Raw genomic sequence first — 15740 nt, 5'->3', positions numbered from 1 at the left:
AGTGCTGCACAAAATATTTATTTTCTGGAGCTTGCATAGGAAATAACTGCATGTAGCATTTTGTGCTAGCTTTTGGCAAATGACCTTTTAATGGTGACTAGTAATGTGGGTTGGTTCAAAATGATGATGAATGATAATGAGAAATGCTTACTTCTTTTTAGAACCATTTGAAATATCAAATATCCTTACTGCTAGAGAGTGCAATCCAGGGAAAGCTTTAAAACAGAGGCAAAAAATACCTTGTAGACATACAGAGTAACCATCTTAACCCTGAAAATCTGCAGTTTGCAAATTATTTCATTTGACTCTAGGTATATAAAAATAAAAATACAGCTCAATGTTTTGAAACACAAATACCTAAAATCAGAAACTTAATAGAGGACCTGATTTCCAAAGGTGCTGAGCACCCATAAGCTCCCATTCTTGACTTCAAACCATTTTTACCTAGTTTTCAAAAATTAGATTTATGTGCCTATTGCTATACACCACATATGGAAATTCTGACCAAAGTTTTTGAGATACTTGCAAGATACTTTTGCTCTCTCTTTTTTCTTTTATCCAGATACCTACGTTTGTCACAGAGCAATATTAACACCTTGCTACAGTTGTGTAAGGAATCAGGAGTTCACATAGACATTCATCCCCATATGAAGGAATCTGAAATCGACATCAATACTGTTCTCTCTTCAAACCTCAGTAGGGCAGTGTAGAGCTTAAATTCCCTACCCTAAATTTTACTGTCATTAGATCAGTTTGTAATTTTCCGAAGTTATGACAACAGCACATTAAATTAATTCCCATCTGTTGCTATCCTTTAAAGCTTTTCATGTTTTGATTTTTTTTTAAAAAAAAAATAAGAGAAATCAACTTACACAGTTTTTCAAAATGTTATGGTTAGTAAAAAAAAGGCTAATTGGATTCAAAAGATGTTATTTGAATAACCAAAATTAGATCCACTTATTAGAATATTGTATTTCACTTACTCCCACTGGCTCAGACTGGATTCCAATTGGTTGTCGTTAGATCTAACCCCCTTTTACTACAATAGAATCTCTGATCAACACATTAATAACAAACAAAACCGTATTAGCAACACCAAGCCGTAAGAGGGAACCCTAAAGATAACTGTACCAACCCAGCCATCGGAGTTACACTACATCACACATTCACGGTGGCAGAACAACATGCCCGTGGCCTGATCAGAAGCAGCTGAATAGCTTCAGCTCCCCTTTTTACAAAATGGTTTTGTTTTTTTTAATTTTAACTTCCCTCTTCCTCATAAATGTGAGTTATAGGTCCTGTTACACAATATGTTCAGTTTGCTGCGTGCACACACACAAACCACCAAAGAGTTTAAATTGTTGTATGTGAAATGTTTGTTAACATGGTAGGAAAAAAGGAAATAAAATCACCTTCAACAAACCACACTGCGTGTGCCATAAGGACCGTATTCTGGAAGGCCCCATCCTGGAATGTGTCAACCTCCCGCTCTGTTTCCTACAGACTTTAACAGAATCATGGGTGTTCTGCATCTCCCAGGAGTAGGCCCCAATAGTCATGTCAACCAATCACATATCAGTGTTCCTAAATCCTAGTAACCGGTTTCCTGGTTTTGCCAGAGTGGTTGTTCTGCCCCTTTGGGTTCAGATAAAAACCCAACACTCCAGCAGCAGAACCTCTCCTGAACCTCTCCAGAACCTTTCCTGCCCTGCCTCTTCCCCCCAAAGCCCCGCCTCTTCCCCTGAGGCCCCATTCCATCTACTCCTCGTCCCCCCCATCCTGTCGCTCACTGCTGTTCCCCTCCCACCTCCCCACCCAGGTCATGAGGGACTCACCTGTGGAGCCGGGGCTGGGAGCGGCCCTGGCTGAGTAGGTGCTGGCACAGGTGATGACCCGGCACATCGCCCCCCGCAGTAACCAGACTTTGAGTGTCCAATCAGTAGATCTGACCAGACACTGTCAGGTCCCCTGTTCGACCAGATTTTCCAGTAAAAAACCAAGCACCTGGCCACCCTACTTTCTATATGGGATTGTTAGTCAATTAACATTTTAACTGCATGTACTTAGACTGAGCCTGTCAACTTGTTTATAGTGGGTAAAATTTTCCAAGGTGCCAAAGTGACGTAAGTGCCTAAGTCTCACTGATTACAAATGGGACCTTAATTGCTTTTGACAATTGTAGCAAGTATTCAGAACAAGTTCACAATTTATATGGGATCATTTTACTGGGAAAAAAATCTTGCAGGACAACAGGAATAAGCAACAGACATTTTTGTTTCGTCTGAGACTTGGCTGCGGTCATGATCATGGATGGCTGGTGCCTAAAGCCAACAGCTGAATTATTACCACAAACCTGTATTGCTGAGGATTAGCCTTTAAGGAGAGGCAAAGTTCTTCACTGTTCAGCACTGTTAACCTAGCACCATACCATTTTGCAGATGAACACTATTCAGGGCTCTGCACATGAAAAAAATCCCCTACTCTCTCCTCCTAATGATTTAACACATGCAAGAGTGCCCCTTTCCAATCAGTAGATCTCTGAAAATCTGCGGATAGCCGCTTTATATCGGTAGTATCTGCAGACAATAGTTGTGGATCGGACATCAGATGCAAAGGGGCCCAACAATCAGCTTAGCTAGATTGACACACTAACATTTTGGCTTTTTCTGAATATAAATTCTGCCCCATTCCCAAGATATTTTCAAAAAAAAACATTTTGGGGGGGTTGGGACAGCAGGTGAAAGATAGATTCCAAGTTTAAGAACCAGAGACTGATTTTTATCTCATTTATCTCATCAGGGTTCAGTCAGATACAATTCCATAGAAATCAGTGGCATTACACCGACATATAAAAGTGTGAAACCAGAATCAGGTCAAAGACTCATGGTAAATCTGCTTCCTAGCATTAAAAAAATAACAACCCTACAATATGCTCCACTCGAGCAATTTGGTAAGGGGGGTTTCATTTGATAAGTATATTACAGATGGCTCTAAGATGCACGTATTTATCTCATTGAAATATGCCTTTCAAAAATCAAGACATTAATTTTAGTTAAATTAAGATTTCATTCATTCTAAAGAATTTAAAATCACAGTTACGGACCCCATTATTTGTATGTTGTTTGTCTACTCAAATCATAAGATCACTGAGGTAGGCACTATGTCCTTGTGCTGAGCCTACAAAATGGAAACCACTAATTTGGAGTGGAGCCTCTGAAATATAAACATTTAACAACAACAAACAACAGTGGTTAAGACTTCCTAGTATTAAACAGTGTAAAAGGCATAATTTTCAAACCTGAGCTTCATTTCTTTTGGTGCAATTTTGTACCTACAGTAGATTGCCTCCACATTTTATACCTGCAGGAAAATAAATGAATGAACGGATTAAAGGGAAAAATTGAGTGAACAAATCATTGTGGGTTGCAAAACTGTGGCAAATGGAATCTCAGTTTAAAAATCATGACCAAAACACAGAAGTTTAAAATTCGGCTGTTTAAAAATAAAGATCTAGTCAAATTACTTTTTAGCCCTATACTGAAGCATTGCATCATGCAAATTAAACAATACAAACTCTTCAGCATACAATGGCACAAAGCCAATTTATGTATCTTACTTGCACTGAAGCCAAAAGGTACTTCATGTTAATTAACATATCTTTTTTTTCTGGGTGCATTTATGAAGTCAGATGCATTGTGAGTATCCACCCAAGTACAGTAATAGGATACAGAAGTCCTAATAAATACAACATCAGGCATAATAGTCTCTTAAAACCAATCAAGATTAGCAATTACATTCAATTATTGTATGTTCCAAATACCATTGTATTTCAACTCCTTAGGATATCCAAGCTGGCAAATCATCAAATTTTTGTGTGACATTGCAAGCAATGCTCTGCAGAGTTTCAAAGTTTTCATAAACTCATTGTGCCAGAGGTTAAAATCCATGGTGCTAAAGAGATGCTTGTTTTCTGTAGATGACATAGTAGTTCTTTTTTTTTTTTCCTTTAAGAGTGCTTTATTGCATGTAAATCATCAGTTTGAGGTTTCTGACCTGTTAATGCTTCTATGATATTTTTCATTTTCCTCCAAAATCCTATTCTGTCCAATGGGTAATTTAGCCAGCCTGGAAAGGTAAAAGTGTTGGGAGTTAAAAATATTTTTTCAATCATGTCTCTTTTTTGTCTTTCCCCTTGCTAAAATATTATAACTTGCTAGTTACTGCTCTTCTTAAGCATAACCTAAGGCCATTGCCAACCCATACATTAATGATAATGTTTAAAGTACATGTCAAAGGACTGTTGCAAAGCACCGTTAACGCCCTCTGCCCCCATTCTCTTTCTTCCGCAGCTGCCATGCATTCTTACATTTCTAGAGTATCACATCCTTGAGAAGACAAGCTGTTACTAGCCTGGGAATCGTTCTCTTGAGCTTCATTCACTATCTTTTATGCACCACTAGATCACTGTACTTTCAGATCCGTGCATTCTGTTCAGTGCCCCAATCTCAATACTCCTTCTGTGGGCATTATAAACGCTTTCCACTTAAATTACCCTATGAGCTATAGCTCACAAAAGCTTATGCTCAAATAAATTGGTTGGTCTCTAAGGTGCCACAAGTACTCCTTTTCTTTTTGCGAATACAGACTAACATGGCTGTTACTCTGAAACCTATTTGAGATCTATTTTTAAAGCATGGACGATCAAAACAAATTTTTAAAGGCATCCTCAATAATGGAGTAAATAAAAAAAAAAAAACTTAGTAGATGATTATGGATTCATTTGAAACAGTACCAAAGAATCATCAACACAGAGTTGGTACAAACTAGCTTCACTAAATCATAAGTAGCTTCTATCCTTGAAGCCATGAGCAATCTAAAAACATATTTCCTTTTATAGAATTTCTAGTCAATTTAAAATTACAGCTAACAATTTACAGAGAAGGAGTTTTAATATAAGCACAGATATGTTAAATAAAAATTTTTTGACGTTACTGCAGTATTTGTTTGCCAATTATGTGTGTTACATTCAGTTATACAAATATGTTACTATCTGTGATACACACATCATACAATATATGAAGGGTTGAATGCTACTACATAAAACTGTTCCTGTAATACGACAGTACTGTATAACATTGAAAAATCTCTCTCCTCTATGAGTAGAGTTTCTAACAGTCTAACTTAGCATGAAAGATAAAGAATTCTCAGCATTGCACTCTAGAAAGCACCAGATTTATGTATTTAAAACTCCAGTTTTAAAGTGAACACATCTTATTAGGAAGCAGCACCAAATGAAAAATATCCAGTGTGCAATAATCCATTCCGATAGCAATACATTTTTTCGACTTTCTAAATTCTTCCTCCCTCCCCCCATGTCACAACATGAGACATGTCATGGTTCTCAGAGTTTTTATTTTACCTGCAGTGATGCAAAAATAGGTTTTGTGGGGTGCTACGTGATGGATTCTGTGGTGGTTCCTCGGTAAAATGATGTGCAGATCTTGCAAAACTGTGACCCATAGAGGCAGCCCAAAGTAGGAATGGGACCACTTATGAATCTGATTAGTCACTGTGACAAAAATAGCTAGTGCAAACATAAAGCACTCCCAAGCATATGTCTCATGTATATATTCTGTACAGGGAAACAACCATTTGATTAGTAAGCAGTTTGTAAGACTTTATGCAAACACATTCAATTTTAAAAGCAAATTGTGCAAGAGAAAGCTAAGATTATGTCATTCAGTAATACAGAGATATAGTTATAGGCAAGAGAACAGTTCAGACTTTAATAGCTACCCTTATACAATAGCGTCAATGACTAAACAATGCTTATGACATAAACCATGAGCTGCTTTTTCCTGAATAGGTCTAAGCCAGAGTTGGAGAACTCTTACAGAGACAGCCAACCTATGCTATTTTCATTTTGGGGGTCCTAAGACATTAATGAAAAGCAGACTAACCCACAGACATAATAGCAGCCACAGCAACTACAGATGAGTCCATGCTAAACACCGCGTATTAACTTACACTCCGCAAAGTAAAAAGTGCGTTTTTGGGTTTTTTTAGAAAAAAAAGCTCAATAGTCAAAACAGCTGAGAGTAAAAAAAGTTGAACTCTGGCATGGAAATAGGTCTCACTGAGAAGTGCCAAGTGCTGCAGTGGAAAACTATTTCAATCTGATTTACTTACAATTCACCAAAACTCTCACTGCACATGTAGTCGATTTTACATGGAGTTTGTGCTAAGCTCCTAAAAATCCAGCAGCTAGTGCTGCATTAGGTCCCACTGCACTGAAACCAGTGCACCTCCCCCCCTCCCTTTTTGGCAAAGTGATGGGGGTGCTAAGCATGTAAGAACTGTGCATTGCAGGACTATGCTGCTGTGTGGATCCTCCTTTTCCCACCACTTCCACAGGGGATGGCATAAGTTCCCCTATAAACGACTTCAGCCATTCCTCTTCATAAAGCAGCCTCTGTGAAATGGCTCAGCAGCTGCTGAATAGCAAATGGGTATTTTGCCTCCCTTATGCACTGGATAATAAGGTGATACCACCTAGCTCTTATCTAATACTTCGGGCTGGATATTAGCCAAAGTGCACAGGTAAGGAAAATGTACTGTGTGTGCATAGCAAATTTAGTCAGATACTCAATTTCTTAGTCCCTTGAACTAACAGGAGCCATTTCCCAATGATTTCGGTAAAAGGAATCCACATCCTGCCCCATCCCCCCCTCCAAAGCCTACTTCATCAAAGGGAACATGCACAAGGGCAGGAGATAGGAAAGCCGAACTTCCGTTCCCACATCTGCCATTCTTTGCCCTTTACAAACTTTATTCATTCATTTGCTACCCTTTTATTATGCCTATTTCATATGGCACAGCTCAGCACAATAAGGCAACATTTACCATTCTGTGATACCCTACCCGTAACAATTTTTCTGTATATTTAGGACAGAAAGGAACTGTGGAATCCCTGACCCCACTGTGGAAACTGTTGACTCTAATTGGTGACTACTGGATGTGTGCCCGCAAATAGATAATGTGCGTGCATGCACATGCCCATACACCCACAGCGCTCTGGCCATGTTGTGTAACAATAACTGAAGCACTGTTGCATCCGGAGGTCTTAATAGAGGACTGCTACCTGTTATCTTCTAGCAGCCAACTCGGGAGACCGTGAGATTCCCATTCTTTCTTTGTGTGTTTGTTTTTGGACACTGATGGGGGGAAAAGTCCCATGAAAGTGAAAGATTAGCGAGGAGCAAAAAGTGGGATAGCCAAGCTTTGTCAATTACATTAATGAGTCCACACAAATAATTTAATCTGTTTTCTGGAATATGTAACAACTTGTCGAGCATTTTTTTTGGATCAGAGAGAGCGAAAAGGCTTCCTAGTCAGTGCAGCACAGGCAAGCAATGCTCCCGATGACACTTAAATCTGTATTTCTCACCAAAGCGATCGTATTCACAAACCCTCAAGAGACACACACACACACACAATTATAAAGACAATTATTTTAAGATATGACTATCAGAAAGGAATATTATGATTAAAAGTGATACTATTTCATTAGCCTCACATTTATTAGTTAAGACTTAAGTCTTTTGAAAAAAGGTTTGAACTCTTGTGTGAACAATCTCTCTCTGCCATTGCAATAATTTATCCGTTGTTCCCTCATACCACCACCAGATGGGGCTCAATTATAGCTGAATTAGTTTATCATTCTATAATTTTATATTCTATACTCACACAATTTATATTAGACACATTATTACTTTTAAAATACATTATAGTTGCATACTCTCTCCTCTAACAAAAATACATATTTTAATTTCCAACATAACCAGTATTATACCCACAGGACTTTCAAAACTATTTGCGACATTGCATGCCCTGTTTAGATTAAGTTTGCGTGAATAAGAAGAGCAAGTGTGTTCAAGAATTACAGTGCTAGTTTTGTAGCAGGCTTCTGCCTTACTGGGATCTATAACATATGGAGTGTTTCACTGCCTGTTGTGAAACCACTACAAGTACTTTAAAGCTTGCTCTCAAGCCAGTGCCTTGTCTAGTTCCGGGTTAAACGGTAGCAGCAGGATGAGATGCAATTTTATTAATTGTAGGTAGAAATCAATTACAATCAATCCAGAATTGTTTTTGCTTTATAAAAAGTAATTTTTACCTTAAAAAAAAAAGAAAAAGAAAAAACCTCGTCATACAGCTTCAAAATTCAGTAATGGAAATGTCCTATTTTTATCACCTACTCTCTGGCTTTCTGGAGGCTTTCCTTATAATGTGGTGGGTTTTTTTAAACTTTCTCCTTCGCAGTTGACACAAGCAATAATTCCCATAGAAAATAACTGAGCTTCCATTTTAGATACTCAAATGTTTCAGGGCTGACTTGGAGAAGGAGAGAGCAAGAGCGAGGGCATTCGCCCACTTTCTCAGCCTAGGCAAGCCATGCTGGGCACTCTGGTCCACGTCAATCAGCAGCACTCTGTGCGTAGGATCAGCAGCAGCAGGGACCTCAAATGTCTGTTTGATTAAGAAGTGGCACCATGGCAGCCAAAAACAGGTGATAAAAATCACAAAATGGTAGAAAACACTGTAAGTTCTACAGATGCTTTGCTAGAGTGGTGGGAGGGACACGTTAAACATTAAGATGCACGCCCGTCAATCCATTCCCTTATTAATAGTTTAGAGCCATATTCAATATTTTAAAAGTGAATTTCTATGACTTCAGCTTTGCAGACTCCAGGGGGCTTATCAGGCCCAGCTCCTGCAGAGGCTAATCCTGATTCAGCAGCAAAGAGCAACACACCTCCCCTCATAGAGCCCCTCTGACTCAGGGGTTTGGCAGCACCCACTTGATTCACATGGGGCTTTCCACATCAGTATTTCCCGACAGATGTGGTCACAAGGGCATTTTCTCAAAAAAGGATTGACCTAGCAATTGATCAGCCCTCAAGATACGCTGGCTTTTAAATAAAACCTGAACACAGAAAGAGGTCTCTCTTTATATAACAATAGCAACACATCATGGTGTGAGTCAGCCAAACACTGATAATGTGTATTTTATGCCAAGATTTTTATCAAAAAGGGGAGGGAGGGTGCCTAAAGATGGGCTTCTAAATCCTTCTTTACCGCTGTAAACAAAACAGCCTGAACTTTTGTGAGCCCAGGTCATTTATGTAGGAGCCTAACCTTAGGCACCCATTTTTGAAAATCTTTGTCTGCATCTTCAAAACTTCCAAGTAGGGAATATAGGACTGTTTCCATGGCATTTTGATCATGGTGTCATTCCAACGTATTATTAGTATAAAAAAAGAACCTAAGCACCCTGCAACCACAAAGTTAAAATGAGACAGTCTCTTGGAGACCCTGAGCTTTCAGGGCCCTTTTCTGACTGTGTGTCCTGATTTCTGTCTTTTGCCTAGCATTGCTACAGCTCTTTGGTATTTTAGATCTTCACTTCAACTCTGTGCTGTGGGTGCTTTTCTGGGCCAGAAAGGAGGTCAGCTACCTTCTCTAGCCAGCTCCTTGTACACATGCTGCCTCCATCCTTGTTCGGCATACTTGACTGCAGGGTCTCAGCAGGGAGAAACATGGGCAGCGAGAGCAGAGTGGCCAGAGGCCACCAGGGAGAGGAGTCAGACAGTGAAGCCAGATATCTAGTGGGATTAGTACCATCAGTTCCCACCCGTTCTTAAGGCACATGATGTCTTTGGGTGATGGTCAGGAGAGGAACAGAAAGGCTAGCAGATGTGAAGGGAAAACAAGGAAAAGAGGTAGAGAGGATGGAAGTCACGATTTCGGACAGAAAGGTGGTAGGGGAGGGAGACAGAAAAGAAGATATCTCCTGCTGTCTGACTCCAAACATATTCCCAAGTAGCCAACCTGGCTACTAGTTCCACACAAGGGGAGAACAAAGGACAGAGAGGCCCATTCCAGGACTGTGAGAGTAAGTAGTGCGTCACCACAGGACACGGGGTAGGTTTGTCATAGGTTCAAAACACTTGGGTGAGCTTGGTGTAAAAGCTTTAAGAGCTTATCCTACCAAGCCCAGTCTCCAAACCTTTTGAGCTTCTCAGCTTTTTCAATAAATCATTTTGCAAATTCTTATGTGTGTTTTTGTCAAATTGAGCAGCTCATGTTTTTATTTCTCCTGCTAGTCCTAGAAGCAGGCCAAGAACTATTTTAAAAGGGAAAATTGGAGGGTTTTGGTTATTTGTTTTTAAACTAAACCACAGCAATACTAGTTTTAACTGTAGAATTGAAGAGTGCTGTATAAATTCCTACCCAGGCCAATCCATCTAGGGCATTTCAGTTTCTCACTGTCAGTGGAAATGAGCAGACAATACTTACAATGACCTTCCTCACTAATGTTTTACTACTTTATGTATTGGTATCACAATGGAATTTGGAGGGAGTAGGACAGGTTACCCTGTGGTAAGCACAGTAGCTTGGCAATGGCAGAACAATAGCAATACAATAGTACATTTAGAAGTTTGTATGTGGGCATGTCCTAAAACAAACCAATGGAAATACTAGGTGTTTATGGTTTAGAAACAAGGCAATTTTTGAAATTGTATAAATTCACCCTGTTGGCCAGTTGCAGTTCATGCCCTGATTAATGTAGCTCTGACTTCAAATCACTCTATACAGCTGTGAAAATACATTTTATACCAGAAGGAAAATACGTATTTAACTCAATTTAAGTTTCCTTTTCCTTTCTTTCTATGTCCCAGACCCACATTATACCTACAGGAAAATAACACCTCTGCAGCATGCCTAAATTTATTCTGGATTACTCAGACTATGCCTAATTTGAGACCAGATCCAGTTTCCCCAGGTCCCTACTCCAAAAAATGTGAGCTCAACGTGCTCCTGGCTCTCCCAGCTGACAACGTTACCTCCCCCACACAAGGCGAATCCCAACACTCCCTCTACATGGATCCTAGGAGCCAAATGTTGTGGCTCCACAAGTCCCCCCCATCCCAGATCCACAGACGCTATCTTAATCTATTCTTGCATGGATTAAGCGTGGAAGCCAGATCCAGGACTTTCTGTATGCTCTGAAGGCACAAAGGGACTTGAGTTCTGGTGGATCTGGCCAGCTACGCATTTCTAGTTCCCAGCCTGCTGTATGGGGGTCATGGCTAGGGAGAAGAGGAGTAGCTGAAGTACCTCTACATGCCAGTTATTCCATGAGGCTGGAATGCGGCTGTGCACAGCTAGGCACAAGTTAAACCAGTCAGTGGCAGTTTTAATTACCTCCTAAATCCAGGGAGTTCGAAAAGTGGCATAAAGACACCTTTGCATCTATATCCTGCCTCCCCTGGGTTCTGTGCAGAGTAGAGCTTGGTCACAAAGAGTGAGAGAACATTTTGAGCCCATCAGACTCCCTTTACTAGACTGACCCTGGGTGTTCCCCTGTACTTACAGTGCCCAAAGCCTGCCAGATGCTGTACAGAAATGTATTAAAACACCTGTTCCCTGCCCCAAAGAGCTAACATGTTAAATACTGACAAGACAGGGACGGACAACAAGGGGGGGGGGGAGGAGAGAAGGGGAGGGTTCAGGTGGAAGAGAAGAGGCAGGGAAGAATCATAGTTATAGGATCACAAGGCAACTTCATTCTGGCACATGCACATCTTGTCATATTCCGTGCGATATGTTTGGTTTTTTTTTTTAATTACCACACCTATGGGTGATAAGGCAGAAGTGAGTTCACGTAAATGGGGGCAGGGGAAATTAAATGGTGGATTCAGAAAGCATGTTTCATGCATAGGAAAGAGGTGCAGCTGGGAGAAGGAAACAGAAGAGGCAGGGGGCAAGAAAATGCGATGGGTCAGGGAGGCAGGGCAGAGTGGCGGACAACTTTGGAAAAGTGAGAGCGAACAACAGAGTAACTACGGAAAAAGGGGCTAAAAAGGTAAATTTAGGAAGTCACAATAAATAAAGTATTTAAGAGCCAAGTACTGAAATATGACATTTGTGCTGAACCCAAATGTCATAAAAATTTAACATTTTAGTTTGAACAGATGCTTAATTGTAGGCACTTAATGAACCACCATAAACCAAAAAAGATTCCTGATATGGTTGTAAGCCAGGTACTATACTGCATAATGGCAGGGATAAATCAAGGAATCTCAGCCTGATGGTTTGGTAGTCACAATGAACAGTGTGTAGCAGATATAAAAACAATGTGCTAAATTCCAAACCAATTAACTCTAAGTGCTTGATTTAAAAAAAATAGATTCTATTTAAAAATTAAATAGACAAAAATTATCCCTGTAAATGATGGGTAAGGACAAAAAGTTGAGTAGCCTTCATTGAGGATCATGGAGTTAAAAACTGGGCTTCATGTTAAGCCCTACAGAATTCAATGATAATACTGAAGTAACACAGAGGGTCATAAAACCATAGATCCTTAGTGGGGATTTTTAATATTCTAATGGTGAGGAAGTTCTAGTCTCATCTACTTCCTCAATCACAAGGCAAAACATAAAAAGGAGGTGAGATCTGGGGTTCTTAAAGGTCCAGTAGGCTCAGCATCCATAACATACTGCACACACGGCTCTTTTCATTTGCACTAAAAACGGAAAGGAGAGTGATTTATTTTGGTTACCAAAAAATGCCCCAAAACTTGACAGGTTCTTCCCAAAGTTTCTACGGCTTTTCTAACATTTCCTTAAGCTAAAGAGCTGAGCCTGAACTGCCAAGTTTTGATCTAGAGCTGCACTTCCCCAGAGTTTGAGGGAGTTTGGATCTGATGTTTTAGTTCAAGTTCATCTCTATTAAATATCCCTTGTGGAATGTGAGGTTAAATGTCTCTTCTTTATTTGCACTCATTTCACACTGTCCCTTTTTCAGCCTTTGGACTGGTTTATCAACAAATTAACATGAGATGTTAGGAAGATTTTTAATGACTGGTATATGTTCCTAACATTGTTGCCTGCAGCCCCATGACAGAGAAACTGCATAAATGTGAATCCAAGATTTTCAGCAGTTAACTCTTCCACTTGGAGCTGCAGCTGCTCAGATACCATCAGCTAGCTAAAACATGGCAAAAGATGGACATTGTCAAAAATCTTCTGAAGTGGCCAACAAGAATACCCATGACTGCTATGTACCGGACACTTGGGGAGAAAATGAAGATTGCATGCCATGACCAGATTCTCTTATTAAGGCCAGGGTTAGTTATGGGTACTCCGCACCTTGCAAGAGTGCTCAACACTTTGCAGGAGCAAGCCATAGACCAAATTACCTACATCTGGTTTGCATATGTACATTCTAAAATACAGTGCTGATGAACAGAGAGGTGAATTGATTATTCAGTTAGTGTCTGTCTCCCTGACCGCAGATTACGGAAGTTAATGTTGCTGTGGCAGGAATATAAGCACACTATGGAGAGCTCTGCAAATTATTTGAAGGAAAATTAATAGGAAATCTACACACTACGTTTATTATTTGTTAAATGCAATATGCTTGGCGCTGTACTAGATAGACAAAATCCAGAAAGCCCCTGCCACAAAAAGCTTTGAATTTAAGCATTATATAGGACATAATTCTCAAGGTACTATCATTCCTCTCACTTGAAAAGTTATCCACCTGTGTATTTTATGAAATCTTTTATTCCATTTTTTTTAAAGGATTCAGCTACGGCACCACATTTTGTCAAAGTGCTCTTGATCTGCATGTTTCTTCCCCCTCTTAAATGAGTTGTTAGTGGGAACTGAAGGGTCTGTTAAACCTAGAATACATTAACAAAATATATATAAAGCTAACTTGTGATATGCACTTTAAGAAACGGTTACACTGCATGTTTCCCAGCTTCTAGCTTCTTGATGCTCTCTGCCATGCTGTAGGTGGCATCCAATCAGAGAGACCGCCACTGAGGGCCAGGGAGAAGGGCTGCAGTTTTTTAATTTTATATTCCAGCTAAGTACAGGGAATATAAGACAGTAAGGTGTGTATAGCACGAATAATGAGTTGTGCTAATTCACAGAAATTCATTTTTTGCCATCACACACTGCTCCTTTTTCTATAGACCAACACTTTGAAAGTTCATTTTTATATGTCATTTACTTCCCTAGGGTGTAATGCTTCCTAAAAATACGGCCATTTCTTAGGCTTTGATAGAAAATTATTTATGTTAAAGTGGATTCATTATTCTGGACACACTGGAAGTGGAAGGTTTTATTTTATTTTTTAAATTAAGGTGATTTCAAAGAGACACATACAGCAAAGACCAATATTGTCAGCAGAGCCTGAACCTTACACATGGGTCTTCTAAGCACAGAAGGGATATCAGGAGGTTTATTAAATGAGGGAATGCTAGTCTCAGTTGGACAGGTCACTTGATTAAAAAGCACAAAGGAAAAACTGATTAAGACAACGAGGTTGCTGTAAGCAGTTACCCCACTGAACCCCAAAGAAAACAAAAACAGATCTTTGTGGTGTAAAAAAAGAATAGCAATTAAAGCTGCATAGAAAATATGAATGTGGGGGGAAGCCTGACAACTGGCATCAAGAGGTTAATTCTTCCATTCTTTTTAATCAGTAACTAGTTCTGTCATCTTTTGGTTCAGTGCAAAACCTCCCCAGAGAAGCACCTCCATTCTTTGAATGTCCATAAGGCAATTAGGTTTTACATTTTAAAACTGAAGGGTTTTACAGGATGAGCCAATTTATATGTTTCCATAATAAGAAAAGACTCAGGGCTACTGAAGGATCTATTACAAAATGGCTTAGGTAGTGCATTATTGAATCACACAAAGCCAAGAAGCTTCCAGGTCCCAAAGTCTTTAACAATCATTTTGTGGGAACCACTTGGGCAGAATACAGAACAGCTTCATTTTTGGAAACCTATAAAGAAGCCATTTGCTATTTGGAGTTCCTTCAACATGTGCAGTACAAAGCACTATAAACCTGAGGGTCAGGCTTGAACCCAGGCAGCGTTTGGTAGAAGGGTGCTGCAATAGCAGTGGATAGTTAGGTTTCTTAGTTCCTGAGCCTTTTTATTGTCTTAATAATGCCAGTCAAGTCCCAATAATAAAAACAGTTGGGTGAATATAGCTGTGAGCAAAAATGGGTGATAGCTTTCAAACTGGAAAATTGTAACAGCTGTATCTACCAATTAAAGCTGTTCCATGAACAAATCTGATGATTAACTGGATATGTAATTAAGCCTTTATTATTAGTCTAATTGGATGGTTAGGGGAATTATTAAGGCTGTTAAGATTCTGTGCAGCAAGCTGGCTGTGCAGTACAGGCAATATGAAATTCAGCTCATTATTAGCAGGGCCAGGTGAACATGTGAGTGGAAATTCAGGCTAGCCACACCCCAGCCTTTCAGACCTAAACCAAATAACCCTGAACACAGAGTTCAGTTCAGCAGAGAATGCTGTGATATTCCACTGCAACTTGCATCAACTGGCCAAGCAAAGACTCACCACCGGGTTGCAGACTAAAGGGAGGAGATTCTCAGACACTGGCCCAGGACAGCCACAGTCTTGGACACCAGGTCCTTGAAGCCTAGGTGGTAAGGAGCTCTTGCGACATAGAGATGTGGTTAGTTAAGAAGCAGTCTGCACTGCTGTAGTCCTTCTCCCTGAAGTGTGGAGAGGAGGAGAGAGCAGACTGATTCCCAGAAGAGTCTGGCACTCCAAGACTCAGTCCCTGGAGCACAAAGCAAAGGAATGAGATTGGTTTCAGATTCTTCAAATTTACCAATCTGTGTG

The 15740-nt window shown here is 39.9% G+C and overlaps 1 protein-coding gene across 1 annotated transcript in view; it reads right to left on the bottom strand.

The window, feature by feature from the left end:
• LOC125620817 (plasmanylethanolamine desaturase 1-like) overlaps positions 1 to 15740 on the bottom strand; it is a 127471-nt gene that overhangs the window by 48514 nt on the left and 63217 nt on the right. Inside the window, exons 6-7 of the mRNA XM_048816982.2 lie at positions 5420 to 5632; positions 3299 to 4125 (exon numbers count right to left, since the gene is read on the bottom strand). Coding sequence (XP_048672939.2) covers positions 4007 to 4125; positions 5420 to 5632 — 332 coding nt within the window. The 3' untranslated portion in view covers positions 3299 to 4006. The remainder of the gene's footprint in view (positions 1 to 3298; positions 4126 to 5419; positions 5633 to 15740) is intronic.

This window comes from Caretta caretta, chromosome 12, assembly GCF_965140235.1.
Source record: "Caretta caretta isolate rCarCar2 chromosome 12, rCarCar1.hap1, whole genome shotgun sequence".
NCBI classification, from domain to species: Eukaryota; Metazoa; Chordata; order Testudines; family Cheloniidae; genus Caretta; species Caretta caretta.
This window is presented reverse-complemented; position numbering and strand designations above follow the sequence as displayed.